This window comes from Bufo bufo, chromosome 2 (genome assembly GCF_905171765.1).
Source record: "Bufo bufo chromosome 2, aBufBuf1.1, whole genome shotgun sequence".
Classification (NCBI taxonomy): domain Eukaryota; kingdom Metazoa; phylum Chordata; class Amphibia; order Anura; family Bufonidae; genus Bufo; species Bufo bufo.
In genome coordinates, this window is record NC_053390.1 from 289,990,425 (window position 1) to 290,006,765 (window position 16,341).

The 16,341-nt window shown below is 44.6% G+C and overlaps 1 protein-coding gene across 1 annotated transcript in view; it reads right to left on the reverse strand.

The window, feature by feature from the left end:
• The window catches only part of LOC120988922 (zona pellucida sperm-binding protein 3-like), a 33,131-nt gene that overhangs the window by 2,551 nt on the left and 14,239 nt on the right, over nt 1-16,341 (reverse strand). Inside the window, exons 4-9 of the mRNA XM_040416707.1 lie at nt 14,334-14,422; nt 10,784-10,961; nt 9,307-9,415; nt 8,699-8,784; nt 7,145-7,236; nt 6,938-7,057 (exon numbers count right to left, since the gene is read on the reverse strand). Coding sequence (XP_040272641.1) covers nt 6,938-7,057; nt 7,145-7,236; nt 8,699-8,784; nt 9,307-9,415; nt 10,784-10,961; nt 14,334-14,422 — 674 coding nt within the window. The remainder of the gene's footprint in view (nt 1-6,937; nt 7,058-7,144; nt 7,237-8,698; nt 8,785-9,306; nt 9,416-10,783; nt 10,962-14,333; nt 14,423-16,341) is intronic.

Genomic DNA, 16,341 nt, shown 5'->3' on the forward strand with positions numbered 1-16,341 from the left:
CTGGCTCCATAGAAGTGAATGGGGATTCAGTGAAAAAAACAAAAACACATTGCATCCGGATGAAATAGGTTTTTCACCAAGTGTTTTTCACTAAGAGAGGTTTGTAAGTCTTCAGGTTCTCTTCACACGCGTGAAAACGCATCAAAACTGATTGCATCTGTGTGGAAAAAAACTGAACACTAATGCAGAAAAAAAAAACACTGACTCAACTCGCTTGCAAAACGGTGCTTGTTTCACTGAACGCATCCTGACAATCCATATAATTCATGTGAAAGAGGCCTAAGGCCCGTTTCACACGAGAGGATGCCGTGCGTGTCATCCGCAGCGTGAATGAGAGCCAAGCCCCGCTCCGGACAGCAGAGACACGGAGCATTAACACGATTGATAATGCTCTTTGCCTCTGATCCTTTTACTACCAAATCAGAGTGACAACTTTATCTCACCGATTTTGTGGTAAAAAAAAAAAAAAAAAAAAAAAAAAAAAGCTCATTATCAATCGTGTTAATGCTCCGTGTCTCTGCTGTCTGGAGCGGGGTTTGGCCGTCTTTCACGCTGCAGATTACCGACACGGCATCCGCTCGTGTGAAGCAGCCTTAAGTTATACATTTTGGGGTGCTCCATTTTTTTAAATTACTTATGCCACTCCTCACTTTGGGAAGTGAGCATGGTATCTAGGAGAGTAGTTGTATGGCAGATTTACCGGAGGCAACTTTAACCCTTTCTGACAGTGATTTTCAGTTTACTCCCTGCCTTCTGGGAGCCATAGCGCATTTTTCCATTCACATAGCTGTAGCAGGGCTTTTTTGGGGGACAAGTTGTACTTTCTAATGGCACAGTTTATAATATTACATACAGTTTAGGTTGAGTGGAAATGGAAAAAAAATAAATAATCAGTTTCACGAATTTAGTTCCTGGCTTTAAATATGTAGAAAGGAAAAAAATTAAATAAATGTGACATGTAAGGCTACTTTCACACTAGCGTTCGGAGCGGATCCGTCTGATGTTTCATCAGACGGATCCGCTCCGATAATGCAGACGTTTGCATCCGTTCAGAACGGATCCGTATGCATTATTACTTAGAAAATTTTCTAAGTCAGAAAGTAGCCTGAGCGGATCCGTTCAGACTTTACATTCAAAGTCAATAGGGAACGGATCCGCTTGAAGATTGAGCCATATAGTGTCATCTTCAAGCGGATCCGTCCCCATTGACTTCCATTATAAGTCTGGACGGATCCGCTCGCCTCCGCACGGCCAGGCAGACACCCGAACGCTGCAAGCAGCGTTCAGGTGTCCGCTCACTGAGCGGAGCGGAGGCTGAACACTGGCCGGCGGATGCATTCTCAGTGGATCCGCCTCCACTGAGAATGCATTGGGGCCAGACGGATGCGTTCGGGGCCGCTCGTGAGCCCCTTCAAACGGAGCGCACGAGCGGACACCCGAACGCTAGTGTGAAAGTAGCCTTAACTTCATTCTCCAGGACAGTATGATTACTGTGATACTAGTTTGTTTTTTTTAAGCACAAACCTAGAAAAATAACTTGCATCACACCATTCTGCACCCCATTACTTTTTATATTTATGTATATGAAGCTGTGTGAGAGCTCATAGGGTGATCTGTAGTTTTCATTGATACCTTTTGGGGTATTACTGTTCATTTTTTGAGGGGCAACAAAAAAATAAAATCAAGTCAGCCATTTAGAATTTTCTTCATCATAAAGGATAAATGCTTAAAAGGGTTATCCGACTTAAATAAATCTATTCCAATTGCATTTATTGTAGTCCAGTGAAAGATTCTTAAAATCGCTTTCATCACCTATCACTATTTGGCCAGTTCAGTTCTGGGTCATGTGACCCCTGACGTCAGCAAGCCTGCTCTGCTGATGACGTTTCGTTTACAGCCGTCTCCCTGCTTGAGGGAGTGTCCAGGCTGTGTAAACGAGACATCAGAGCCTCTGGTGCCCTCCCCCCTCCCCCTCCAGCTCTTGTCACTGCCTCGTCTCTGGTATGCGATCGCTCATGTGCAGTACATACCAGAGCCGAGGCGATCTCTTCTCCAGCAGCACAGGGTATGTTTATAGCTCCTGCATTCACTGGGGCTAGAGGTGGCAGTTTGTAAACATTCCCCTCTGCATCTGGGGATAGTTATTACAGCCCTGCCCCCCCCCCCACACGCACACATTGAACACCCCCTGGGAAATATAAATAAATTATTGGCCATCATTATTATCAACATCATTATTCAGCTATATAAAATCCTTATCTGCCACCAATATATGTATTTATCTAAGCAATATCCATATTGAATATATATTTGAATAATATAGATATTGCTTAGATACAGATAATGCTAATGATATTTTCACACTAGCGGCAGGACGTATCCGACAGGCTGTTCACCCTGTCGGATCCGCCCTGCCGCTATTTGACGGTGCCGCTGGACGGATCCGTTATTGCAATGCATTTCTAGACGGATTCGCACCTGGATCCGTCTACAAATGCTGTCAGTTGTCACACTGATCGGCGGATCCAGCAGGCACACAGCTCTGATGACGGAGCTGCCTTGCGGATCCGGCGTTGCAAAACAACTGAAGGACGGATCAGTCCTTCCGGTCTGCGCATGCGCAGAACATGAAAAATGTGAAAAAGCCTGCCAGAGGGATCCGTCCATCCGCATGACAAGCAGATAGACGGATCCGTTATTGCAATGCATTTCTAGACGGATCCGCACCTGGATCAGTCTACAAATGCTGTCCGTTGTCACACTGATCGGCGGATCCAGCAGGCACGCAGCTCCGACGACGAAACTGCCTTGCGGATCCGGCATTGCAAACCAACTGAAGGACGGATCCGTCCTTCCGGTCTGCACATGCACAAACCGGGAATACTGTGAAAAAGACTGAGAGGGATCCGTCCATCCGCATGACAAGTGTGTATTTTTTATTTTTTTTTGCAAAGTGCAGAGCAGGGTGAGGGAAAGGTCAGGTTGTTCACGCCCAGAAATATTCATGAGGCAGAGCTCAGGCTTTGTTGTTATACGCCCCCTCAGCATGTACTTCAGCATGTAAACACAGCAATGACAGAACCATGAAAAGGTGTAAATATGGGTTTTAACTTGATGAAATCTAGCTTAGGCCTCTTTCACACTTGCGTTGTCCGGATCCGGCGTGTACTCCACTTGCCGGAATTACACTCCGGATCCGGAAAAACGCAAGTGTACTGAAAGCATTTGAAGACGGAACCGTCTTCCAAATGCGTTCAGCGTTACTATGGCACCCAGGACGCTATTAAAGTCCTGGTTGCCATAGTAGTAGTGGGGAGCGGGGGAGCAGCATACTTAGTCCGTGCGGCTCCCCGGGCGCTCCAGAATGACGTCAGAGCGCCCCATGCGCATGGATGACGTGATCCATGTGATCACATGATCCATGCGCTTGGGGCGCCCTGACGTCACTCTGGAGCGCCCGGGGAGCCGCACGGACGGTAAGTACACTGCTCCCCTGCTCCCCACTACACTTACCATGGCTGTCAGGACTTTAGCGTCCCGGCAGCCATGGTAACCACTCTGAAAAAGCTAAATGTCGGATGCGGCAATGCGCCGAAACGACGTTTAGCTTAAGGCCGGATCCGGATCAATGCCTTTCAATGGGCATTAATTCCGGATCCGGCCTTGCGGGAAGTGTTCCAGATTTTTGGCCGGAGCAAAAAGCGCAGCATGCTGCGGTATTTTCTCCGGCCAAAAAACGTTCCGTTCCGGAACTGAAGACATCCTGAACGGATTTCTCTCCATTCAGAATGCATGGGGATAATCCTGATCAGGATCCTTCCGGCATAGAGCCCCGACGACGGAACTCTATGCCGGAAGACAATAACGCAGGTGTGAAAGAGCCCTTAACCAAATTATATGTATATCCTGATGGATTTTAAGTGTTTTATTTTTTTATTAACTCGGATAACCCCTTTAAGGCTTTTCCAAGACTTTACTTCTGATATCAGCTGACCATGGAGACTAAGGAGCATATCTGGTCAAGAAAGCAGCAGCAGAGTCCTCTGCCAACCACCTGAACTGGCTAATTTGGCAGTGCATATGAAAAGGAAGATACTGCTGAAACAATCCCGTTTCTACCAGTGAGAAGATGAGGAATTTAAGTAAGAGCCCAGAAAACCTCTTTAATGAGCAAGTATCAAAATAAAAAGACAACTCAATCACAGACTGCCATTTCCAGGGAGAGATTTGGGGGAGGGACCCCTTTGGCTAATCTTAGACAGCTCATTTAAATCTAAAAGCCCTCTCACCTATTAAAACATGGAGATATTTTTATATATATAAAAAAAAAAAAAAAAGAAGAAGTTGAAGATTTCAGGGTGCAGCGAAACACAATTATATAGTAGTAGATAAATTGCAGTCTACCATTGCTTGTGGCATCAGGTTAAAGGCATATTAGATGGGCAGACTTTCTGCCAAATGCTAGCCAACGAGTGTTCATAGTAAGGCTCGTTAGCCATCTGGCAGTCTAATACTGCCGCCGATTGCACGATGAAAGAGCAAGCACTTGTTCAGCATGCTGAAAGATCAGGATTTGCCAGCGGCAGATTATGATCTGCCACCAGCATACCACTGTAGAGCATGGAGGCATGGCATATCGATCGCTCCTCCCCATGTTGCTGAGGAGATTGCTGCATGCAATAGCAGTCTCCTCAGAAAGCGAGCAGGCAATTGCCGGGAGCGGACGCTTCCCTCCCGACAATAGTCTGATCGGGGTGTCCAATACACCCTAAGGCTACTTTCACACTTGCGTTCAGAGCGGGTCCGTCTGATGTCTGCACAGACGGATCCTCTCCTATAATGCAGACGTATGGATCCGTTCAGAACGGATCCGTCTGCATTATAGTTTAAAAAAAATTCTAAGTGTGAAAGTAGCCTGAACGGATCCGTCCAGACTTTACATTGAAAGTCAATGGGGGACGGATCCGTTTGAAGTTGACACAGTATGGCTCAATTTTCAAACGGATCCGTCTCCATTGACTTACATTGTAAGTCTGGACGGATCCGCTTGCCTCCGCACGGCCAGGCGGACACCCGAACGCTGCAAGCAGCGTTCAGGTGTCCGCTCACTGGTCGGAGCGGAGGCTGAACGCTGGCAGACTGATGCATTCTGAGCGGATCCGCATCCACTGAGAATGCATCAGGGCTGGACGGATGCGTTCGGGGCCGCTTGTGAGAGCCTTCAAACGGAGCTCACAAGCGGAGCCCCGAGCGCTAGTGTGAAAGTAGCCTTAACTTGCGCTTTACTGCCAATCACCAGACTGCGTCTGGAATTTCAGCTTGGAACAATGGCAAGTCTCAGTGCAACCCATTTGCGCAATTATGCCATTTAAGGGGTTCTCTTTTTGGCTACTGTTGACCATTGTGAATACAAGATTATAGGACACTTACTAGTCTAACCTTTAATATTCTGCACCATTTTCTATATTTCATAAGGTATTGTTGGGAATTTAGTGCAGGTGCAGCGTGTTTGAATTGAGGGCTGAGTGATGTTTCTGGTCACATTAGTGGTCATCTTATGGACAGGATTTGGACAGCACAGAAGACTTGTCCATCAACAGTAGATGGCTTATGAAATATAGCCAACATTACAGATCAAAGGCTATATCATACCTCCCAACTTTTGAAAATCGCAAAGAGGGACAATATGTGCAGTGCGCATCAGAGCAGTTTTTTTCCCCCCGTACTACGCCTAACTGCCCAAAGCATAATCAACTCAGTCACTACTGCAGCAGCTGGGGATCGGTTATTGTGGACCCCCAGGGATAATTTTTTCTTGCACTTCAATATCCATTTAAACATTAGCACATAAATCATCGGATTATAGATATTTTAAAGGTTCAAATTGCACCAAACAATGAATGTATGGTCTAATATACAGGTAAAAACCATACAGACACTTTAGTAAGGAGCAGTTTAGCAAATTTATTAATGCACATTTATGCATTTCCCCCAGGTCAAAAAGAGGGACATTTAAGGATCAGAGGGACTTGGGTCAAAAAGAAGAACTGTCCCTTCAAAAGAGGGACACTTGAAAGCTTGGCTATAGATTATATTACTTATTGAAATACAATGCAAATCTGTTTCATCTGTATGCGCAATTGTACAATGTAAAATGAACAAGGCAGAATGCACAAAGTATTCAGCAAAAGAACACCATATGCCATATAAAATCAGACAAGCCAATAAAGGCTACATGATAGCCCAGCTTTTGTCGTACTTAGTTAAAGGGGTTGTCCGGGTTCAGAGCGGACATACCTCCATTTTCACCCAGAAACCCCCCTGACATGAGCATCGGAGCAGTTCATGCTCAGATGCTTTCCTTTGCCCTACGCCAACTCGTGCAGGGCAAAGGCATTTTTTGTAGTTCCGGTGACATACTGGGGCTCTCCATGGGGCTGCCACGAAGCCTGGTGATGTCACTGGCACCGATAGGCAGGCTTTAGCACTGCCCTAGCCAGTAAAACTGCTAGGGCAGCGCTAAAGCCCGCCCATCAGAGCCGGTGACGTCACTGAACACACTGCCGGGCATAAGCTTCCGCCCGGCAGTGTGTTATGAGAAAACAAAAAGAGACCGTGCCCTGCGTGATCTAGCTCAGTTCAAGGGAGAGCATCGGAGCACAAGATGCTCTGATGCTAGTCTCAGGGGGGCTGCCTGGGTACAGCTCTGAACCCAGACATCCCCTTTAATTGAAAATAAAAATATATATAAAAAACAAACTAATATCAGTGGTATCAGCATGGCTATATTAGTAAATACCATTAGTCATCTTACATAAACATTGGCCTAAAGTAGCCAACCAAGTATGAAAAAAAAAAAGCCAGAAGTCTCCATAATTTCAGCATTACATACACCCTTATACCATTGAATGCATGGCATCAAGCAAATAAGCATTACCTGATGCAGTTTCCAGTGTCTTTGAATCATTACTGGAGTTTGAGCTTCCATTAACGGGTGGACTATTTACTGTGAATGGCCCCAGAACCATCGTATGAATAATTCCAGAATCACTTGTATCTGCACAGTGGAAAAAAAAAGCTTTTGGAATATTACAGTTTAAAGTGCAAGGCCATGGCTGTCAGCCAAATGTCTAATGCTACCTACCTGCAGCATCTCTCCTCCTTCTGGAAGATAGCCTACAGATGGAATCACAGCAGCTGCAGAGGTCACTTCGGGGATTGCCCAAAAGCTGCCATCTGATTAAAGAATTAAACGCACATCAAATAAAAAAAAGGTGCATCCATCTGAGGGGTTTCTTCAAATATCTTAATGTTTCACATAAAACAGCATAGGACAGGGATGGCCAGCCTGCAGCTCTCCAACAGTTGTGAAACTACAACTCCCACAATGCCCTGCTGTAGGCATGCTGGGAGTTGGAGTTTTGCAACAGCTGGAGAGCCTCAGGTTGGCCATCCCTGGCATGGGATATACAGTCTGTGTCTGCCGGACCTCCCAGACTGAACTTAGTGACCCAGGAAAACATACAAATGGCCCCATTTTGTAGTTAGGTCTAAATTGATGGAAGGAAAGGCCAGCAATACCACGTTGTGGTACATTATACCACCCCAACAAAGCCAACTACCACAGTCCATTACAAAATACTGCCAGCAACAGAGCACATCCCCAAAAACTTCCACTGGCCGGCAATAAGGGCCCAGACGGCCCCCTGGGAAATTTCCCTGTAAGGTCTAGGCCAATCCGCCCCTGTTGACCACTCTTCCCTGCACAGACCATCATGTTTTATGATGCAGTCAGTTCATGTATGATCGCAGATCTCTTGTACTGAACTCACAGAATGATGCAAGTTCACTACAAGAGGTCCGTGTTCTTGTCCGCCTTTAATGAATTTCAAGCATTTTTTGCCCTGATTCATACAGTGTTTTGTTCAAGGATTTCCATCAATACTTCTGAACCAAAAAGACAGGACGGGCACAAATCTTTCCACTATACCTTCGTAGACTCCACTCCTGGTTTTGGCTCACAAGGCCTTGTTCACTTTTGGGCGTTTTCAATCAGTGCTTAAGGTTTCAGGTTTCTGACATTTGTTAATTTTGGGGATTTATGTAGCCAGACTACTTTAAAGATGGGCTATTTCAGTAATTTTGAACAGCCTCCCCACCCCCCTTTACTAAATGTATGGAGGGAAGCGTACATGCCTGCTCCCATTGGTTTGCTGCTCTAAGGTTCCCTGCTTTTGAACTTTTAGAGTGGGGGGGGGGGGGGGCGCTAGCACGTGACCCACTTCCGCTGGACATCTGGTGCATTATGAAATGCACTACACAGAATGAGTTTTAGGCAGTTGTAGGTTTGTTTTTTTAATAGTCTTTCTTTTGGTTTTTATCCCATAGGAGTTGAAAGGTCTGTAGAAAAACTTAATGGGGAGAACAGCAGGGGGGGGGGATCCTAGAACATTTATTATAAGATGATGGGGGGGGGGGGGGGGGATATATATATATATATATATATACACACACACCTCAAACTATGCTTGTAGATTTTGAATCTCACTGCAAACAAAACCAGCCCCAAAAAAGGTGTTTTAACCCCAATTCTCACAAAACACTGGTTACAGATGAACCAAAAATTAAGCTACTGGATAGAACATTTGGTCAGAAGGAAGGCTTCAGTACTTGAAACTGGAATCCAAATCAACCTCACCTGTCAACGTCGCTCAGATAGGAGCACATCTTCAGTCCATTTACAGTTTTAGGATCCCAAACCATCAGCTTGAAGTGAATGTAGATCTGCACAGAAAAGGGAAAGTTAAATGGGTTGTGTCACTTCAGTAAATGCCATTTATCACGTAGAGAAAGTTAATACAAGGCACTTACTAATGTATTGTGATTCTCCATATTGCTTCCTTTGCTGGCGGGATTAGTTCTCCCCCACCACCACATTTTACACTGCTGGTTTCCATGGTAACGACTGGCTTGCAATCGAGCAGCAGTGGTAGTGCTTGCACACTATAGGAAAAGTGCTAGACTATAAGCACTCCCATGGTCCCAGCCACCACTTTCCTATAGTGTGCAAGCACGGCCACTGCTGCTGGATTGCAGGGTGGTCATAACCATGGAAACGAGCAGTGTATAGTGTTAAGGAACAATGACTCCAGACAGCAAAGGAGGCAATATGGACAAGTACATTACATTAGTAAGTGCCTTATATTAACTTTGTCTACACGATCAACACCATTTGGTGAAGTGAGACAAGCCCTTTTATATAGTCATCAGTTTTTATACTGGTTTCTTGCGGGTGCTCATACTTGCCTTATCATTGGCCCCTACAAATTTCATAGCTGGGAATGTAAGCTTGACAGTATCCAGCAGAGGAGGCTCCACAAACCTTGAAGAAGCTACTTTACCATCTACAAAACACCTGGGGGAGGGGGGCGGGAATAAAAAAAAAAAATTAAAGTTTAAATTTTATAGAAGTTACTACTACAGATGAGCGAAATTCGCTCATCTCTAGTTACTACAAAACTCAAGCACTGTATCCTGCAGAGTATAAAGTAGAACATTTAATCAGTGCTATTACATCACAAAAGAGCAGCAAGTTATGCGTGCGCGGTGCGCCATGTGTGTGTTTTTCCCACCTTTCTAAAGGGGTGAGAAAAGAGGACAGGCCTTCGGAGTGGTGGTGGCCCCCTGCAGCCTGTCAGATTCACTCCATGGGGATTCTGAGGATCAGCCCATTCCATTCATACAAGACACTTTATTCAGGCAGGAGTGCACTCATGTTCCAGTATACATGCAATCTAGCACTGTACTAGCATTGGACCCCCTCCCAAAACTAAAAAAAAACTGTCTATATGAATATACACCTTGCAACACTACGTAGAAACTCATCTTTATTCGTATATCCTTAATGAATAAAGCAAATACATGGCAGCAGGGATCCACCCATAAAGACATGAGGGCGCCATCACAACGGCTACAAGTCATCAAAATGCTAAATCCAGGAAGACATCCCGTACATGGTCGGTATATTACTTGGATTTTCTTATCCATCATTACATTTAGCAACCACTGCTTATGTGGTGATTATATGACATTGTTTAGGCTTATTCGCTTATCAGATGCTGTTCCGGATTCAGCATTTTGATTACTCACAGCCATTATGTGATGGCACCCTCTTGTTCAGACTAGTACCTCAGAGCTGAAATGAAGTTCAGTTTCAAATCTTAATGTGGTTTGCCCTCTTTTAAAAAAATCTATTACCGAAGTTATTCAACGAAGTCAAGCGCCACTTCGCCTCAACGGAGCCCATACATTCTATTACTGTACGGAGACGAGTCTCTGTACAGTATTATTCAGAAGTTTTGAATTAAGTGACTTCGGATGAAGCATCTGAAGCTTGTGTCACTCAACACTAATGAGTTTCTATATCGTGATCCAAGGACTCATTGTTTTTCAGTGTATGTTGTAACCTTCTTGGACTAAAATGAACAGCGAGCCAGTCGTATTTGGCGTTTCACTGTAGTAGCATTGAAAAGTTCGAGGACTTCTGCCTGTGCCAGACTTTGCTTCAGGAACAAAGCCTTATGGTCCTTCTCTATGCAAATGTACCTCATCTCTGCTGATGATCTGACAGACAGAGAGTTTGCTTCAGTCCCCATAATCTGCCAGATCTGTACGTGAAAAGGACCCTTAGGGTGTGATATGATACAAATGTAACAGGCAAGTTATAGTTCTTTGTAGGGTAACTTCTAAGCTGGAAGCAAGCATGGCTTATGATGACTTTTACCCATGATTGTTGATCAAGACATATTGAGCTGAATCACTAAGGACTTCTGTAGCAGCAACAATGCATTCATCCACGAAGAGCTGCAGAGGCAAATGATTTCCTGTGTCCACGGATATAGACAAGAAAATTGGAGAGCCAAGAAAGAATTGTTTTACATCTGAAGGTGCTGTGAAGTCATCTGGGATGGGAGAAAAAAAAAAAAAAAAAAAAAAAGAAGTCAATATGCAGTCTTGGGCCTCATGCAGACAACCATTTTTTTCCATCTGTGTGAATTGTTTGTGGATAGCACACTGACCCATTACTTTCTATGGGGCTATTCCGCAAATTATAGAACATGTCCTATTCTGGTCTGTGTTGTAGCCGATAATAGTTCTAAAGAACCTGTACTCTGCAGATACGGTTTGCAGACTGAATAGACTATAATGGGGTCAGTTAGGTTTCCGCTCAGAAGATTATTTTGGAGCGGAGACAAAAGTCCTGCATGCACAACTTTTGTCTCCGCTCCAAAATCATCTTCTGAGCGGAAACCTAATGGACCCCATTATAGTCTATGGGGGTCTATGAGGTCCGTAGGCTCAGTTATGAGCCGAATCCGTCCTTTCCATTTTCCTGCTCCTATAACGGAGAAGGAGAACGGAAAGGCTGAACGCTGATGTGAACAAGGCCTTATCAGTGAGAACTGTCTCATGTTATCATCGGTTTACTTCTTCTCTTGCCAATTGCTTTTCACTTTGAAAAATGCCTGAAGCCAGTTGACCATCCAGCTTTAAAATTGAGTTTAGCGTTAAAGTGAAGGAATAGTATGGGTATTGATGAATTGTGATGTACTTGTTAAGAAAATAGAGGTCCCAGGTGATTGATTAAAACATGTTCTGACTAGGACTAACTAGTTGAGATAATTTAGTTTTTTTTTTCCCCCATACTCCAGTTTTATTTTATGGCAAACAAATACTCAAAGATAATGGAATCAGCACTAATTATTAAAAGGTTAAAATGTGTTAGCTATTCATTCTCATACGTGTTGGAAAACAGCCAATTAAATCATTAAGCCTTCCTCATGCATATTGATGGTTGGTGGTGGTCACGTGGAACTTTTAACCAGTCAAGAAGTGTACACGAGGTGTGACTTATGCATGATGTTCTAATGTGGTCATAGAAATTAATATTGAGGGGGGGCAGTCTCACTTCAGTAAGTGGCATTTATCATTTAGAAAAAGCTAATACAAGGCACTTACTAATGTATTTTTTATATTGCCTCCTTTGCTGGTTTCAATAGTTTTTCCATTGCATTATACCCTGCTCGTTTCCATGGTTACGACCACCCTGCAATCCAGCAGTGGTGGTAGTGCTTGCACACTATAGGAAAGCCACCGGCCTCTGGTGGCCGGGAATATGGGAACGCACACAGGCTAGTGCTTTTACCTATAGTGTGCAAGCACGACCACCACTGCTGGATTGGAGGGTGGTCGTAACCATGGAAACAAGGAGTATATGTGATGGAAAATTTAATCCAGCCAGCAAAGGAGGCAATATGTACAATCATAATACATTAGTAAGTGCCTTGTATTAACTCCTACATAATAAATGCCATTTGTTGAAGCGAGACAACCCCTTTAAGCTATTAATGATGTAATGTATGAAACACTGATGTCTATATAGACTGCAGTACACTGGAAAAATTGAATACTAAAATATTTTTTGTCCTCTGGGGTATAAAAGACCATATTTGGGGACAATGGCTATTTAACTGGGACCAAGGGCGTAGCTAAAGGCTCAAGGGCCCTGGGGCAAGAGTTTAGCTTGGGCCCCCCTTCCCTCAGTGCTTTGTTGCCAGGGAAGCACATAACCTTCCTGCTGGCCAAGTCCAAAATGTTAACTGTATCCCCCCCATACCCATACCAAATACCTGACCTAACCCCTTCCCTCCAGCCAGAGGTGTAACGTGAAGATTCTGGGCCCCAGTGCAAAATCTATAACAATGCCCTCCCAGCATGCACTTTCTAGAATACTGTTGTCTTATGTGGCACAAGGGTCTTTGGGCCCCCTCAGGCTCCTAGGCCCGGTAGCAACTGCTACGCCCCTATCTGGGACTGTATGTTAGGGAGGTCATTTACATGGGACTGAATGTTGAGGGGGTGAGGTTTACATGGGATTGCATGTTTGAGTTGGCGATATTTACTTGGGACTGTATATTGAAGGGGACTGGAGAGATTGTGTGATGCTATTTACATGGTACTGTCAGAGGGAGGGAAAAAAGTGTTATTTACACAAGACTATATATTGGAGGCACAGAAGGGAGGGGAGTGATGTCATGTACATAGGACTAATTTGGAGGGGCAGGAGAAATTGTGTGATGTTATTTACATGGGACTGTATGGTAGAGGGAGGAATAAAACTACAGGGGGCACTTCAGGGCAAGCATTATAACAGTATGGCGCAGTAGAAATACTGGGGGCAGTGTAGGAGTAATATAAATCCAGGGGACACTATAGGCGTTACTACTGGGGGGATCTATAGGAGGGACATAGATCTGCCTTTTTACTAAGCACTATGGGAGGGGCGCGCCTTATTACTACTGAGGGCTCTGTGAGGTCATTATTAATACTGGAAGGCTCTTGTACTAATGGAGGCACTCTTGGGGAGCGTTATCACGGTTGGGGCAGTATTACTAATGAGGGCCTTCTAGAAAGGAAACTACTATTGGTTGGACTTTAAGGAGCACCATTACTATGGGGGGGGGGAAACCATCTGTATGGCAGTATTTCTTCAGTATTTGGCCTCATGCAAATACTGCAAATTGAGGATCCGCAAAACACAGATGGTGTCCGTTCCGCAATTTATGGAACGGCACAGCCAGCCATTGATATAGCTGCCTATTCTTGTCCGCAAAACAGACAAGAATAGTATCAATTATTTTTTTTGCAGACCTCGGAACAGAGCTGTCCGCATCTTTTGCAGCCCCATTGAAGTGAATTGACTGCGGCTCGGATGCAGACCCAAACAACGGTCATGTGCATGAGGCCTTTGGGGGTATTGGGGAGCGCAGTGAGCAGCAGGATAACAGTGGGGATTCTAGGTTAGGGGATGATAGAAAAGTGAGGAATCCAAGAGGTCTGTCACACTTTGCAGAGACAAGGTGCGGCTCAAAGAAGTGTCCAGACCGAATGGAGAGGATAATATCTACATCAGAGGAGACGTCACCTGGGATGCCCTGGATGTGAGAAGGTACGTGCTGCTGTATAGCAAGTACAGTAAAATGGTGTGAGGGTAGAGACTTGGGCCATATTCATTGGGGCTTGGGCCCCAGATCTTTTGAGACCCTAGCAACGCCCCAGCTTAGCAGGCTATAAGAGCTGTATTCAGGAACTATGTGAAATTGATCCAGAACATAAGCATGTGCGTCATACACTATTCTGATCAATAGTACCAGGCAGTTCAGTTTACCATCCTCAGGAAAGCAGATTATTCTTGCGTTAACAGACAACTACTAGTAGACATGTCCCAATTTAACACTCCTGGGACGGCTTCCAAAGAATGACAAGATATTTACCATTCATGAACTGGAACGAAAAGCTAAGTTGCCCTACTCCGAATACTTGCACCATCACTGTAGTTTCGATAGGTGTAGGGTTGAATGATCTAAAAATTTAAACAAGGAGTTAATTTTTAACTAGTATTGTTACATACCGTACATTTTACATAGTAACCCTTAGAGAAAAAAAAAAAAAACACAATGTTTCCAACACATTTAATACTTTTCCCATAGCAAATAGTCACATCACCACAAACTTGCCACCGCAGTCTCCCCCAAGCTGTAGGAGGATCCTAAAATTCACTTTTTAAAAGGGGTTCTCTGGGCTTCCAATATTGATCCCCCATCCTCAGGATAAGTCATGATTATCAGATCAGCGGGGGTCTGACTTACAGCACCCCTGCAGATCAACTGCATGAAGGGAAGGCACATGCAGTGTGCACGTGCCACCTCCCATCTCTTCCTGCTCCTTTGCTATAGACCAGCAGGAAAGGACAGCACATGCACACCTTCCCTTCATATGGCTTACGTGCCGGGTATCAGAACCCCGCCAATCTGATATTGATGACCTGATATCCTGAGGATAGGTCATCAATATTAAAAAAGTTCAAAGAACCCCTTAAGTTTTTAATAAAGACAAATTAAAAGTTTTATTCTACAGCGTTCAGTTTTATTGCATTTGCAAACAAGCAGGCTGTTGGATTCACATTGAATCGGTCATCTCCATTACTGAACTTCTGACAGCTTATACACTCATCAGCAGATCTGCACCGATGACACTGGCTGATCTGTTACATGGGCACTTGGCAGCTTATGACATCTGTGTTGGTCCCATGTGCCCACATTGCTGAGCAAATATATGCAAATGAGCTTCTAGGAGCAACAGGGGCTTTGCCATTACACCTAGAGCTGTGATGGTTAACCACATGACTGGAGCATGCTGGGAGTCGTAGTTTCACTACAGCTGGAGGTTAACCATCACTGACTTAGAGGCTCAGCTCTCTCTACAACCGTTGTGCCCTCTGCACTTTGACAGGGCCAGGTGTAATTACATTTACACTGCCTGGTCTTGTCAATGTGCAGAGAGCAGAGCCTCTAGGTATAACGGCCACAGGATGCCGTTAACAAGCCCGGAAGCATGAGCTTCCAGGTTTTTGACCATTCAGATGCTGTGATCTCAATTGATCACGGCATCTAAAGGCTTTAATTACCTGGAAATTAGCCCGTGTGAGCAGGCGCCATGTTTGCCTATCAATCCAGTGCTGTACATGTTTGGTACTGGTAGCAATAGGGTTAAAGTGGTTGCCAGCTTTTTACCATTATTTATCCTCCGGATAGGTCATCAATATGAGATCGCTAGGGGTCTGACACCACAGCAATTGCAGTGGTGAGCATGTGTAATTACAAGTATGGCATCCCCATTCACTTCTATGGTATGGCTCCTTCCTATGCTCTTGGACACAGCCGTTTGTGAATGGGAACACCACACTTAATTATAACTGTTCACCATCGCAATAGCTGCAGCAAGCAGGTAAACAGCAGAGAAAGCAGTGCTCTTACAAGTGCCGCCTTCTCCTAACACAGCTGATCAGCAGGGGAGTTTGACCCCCACCGATCTCATTGATGACCTAGCCTCAGGATAGGCCATCACTAGTAAAAAGTGGACAACCCCTTTAAAGAAAATTTTAGCTGGATAATGAGGATAGTCATGTTTTGGATTGTAAACACAGACACGTTTGACACTTCCTGTGTGGTCCCATTTTCCAAGACTCATTCACATGGTTAAAGGCCCATTTAGAAGTGTTGAAAATTGACAACCATGTGAGGCACAAAGACACATTTACATGTGCCGATGGAGCATTTATTGGGAAAGAATCGTTCCTGAGGATTGTCTTTGTCGGTGGAGGTAGAGGGCTGTATGTAGTGTAGAAGTCATAGTGATGAGTGATCACTACTGCCATCGCTCGTCTTTATACATGGTTTCTGGGCAGCAGGTTGTGGTGTAAATGGTGATCTGCTGCCCAGA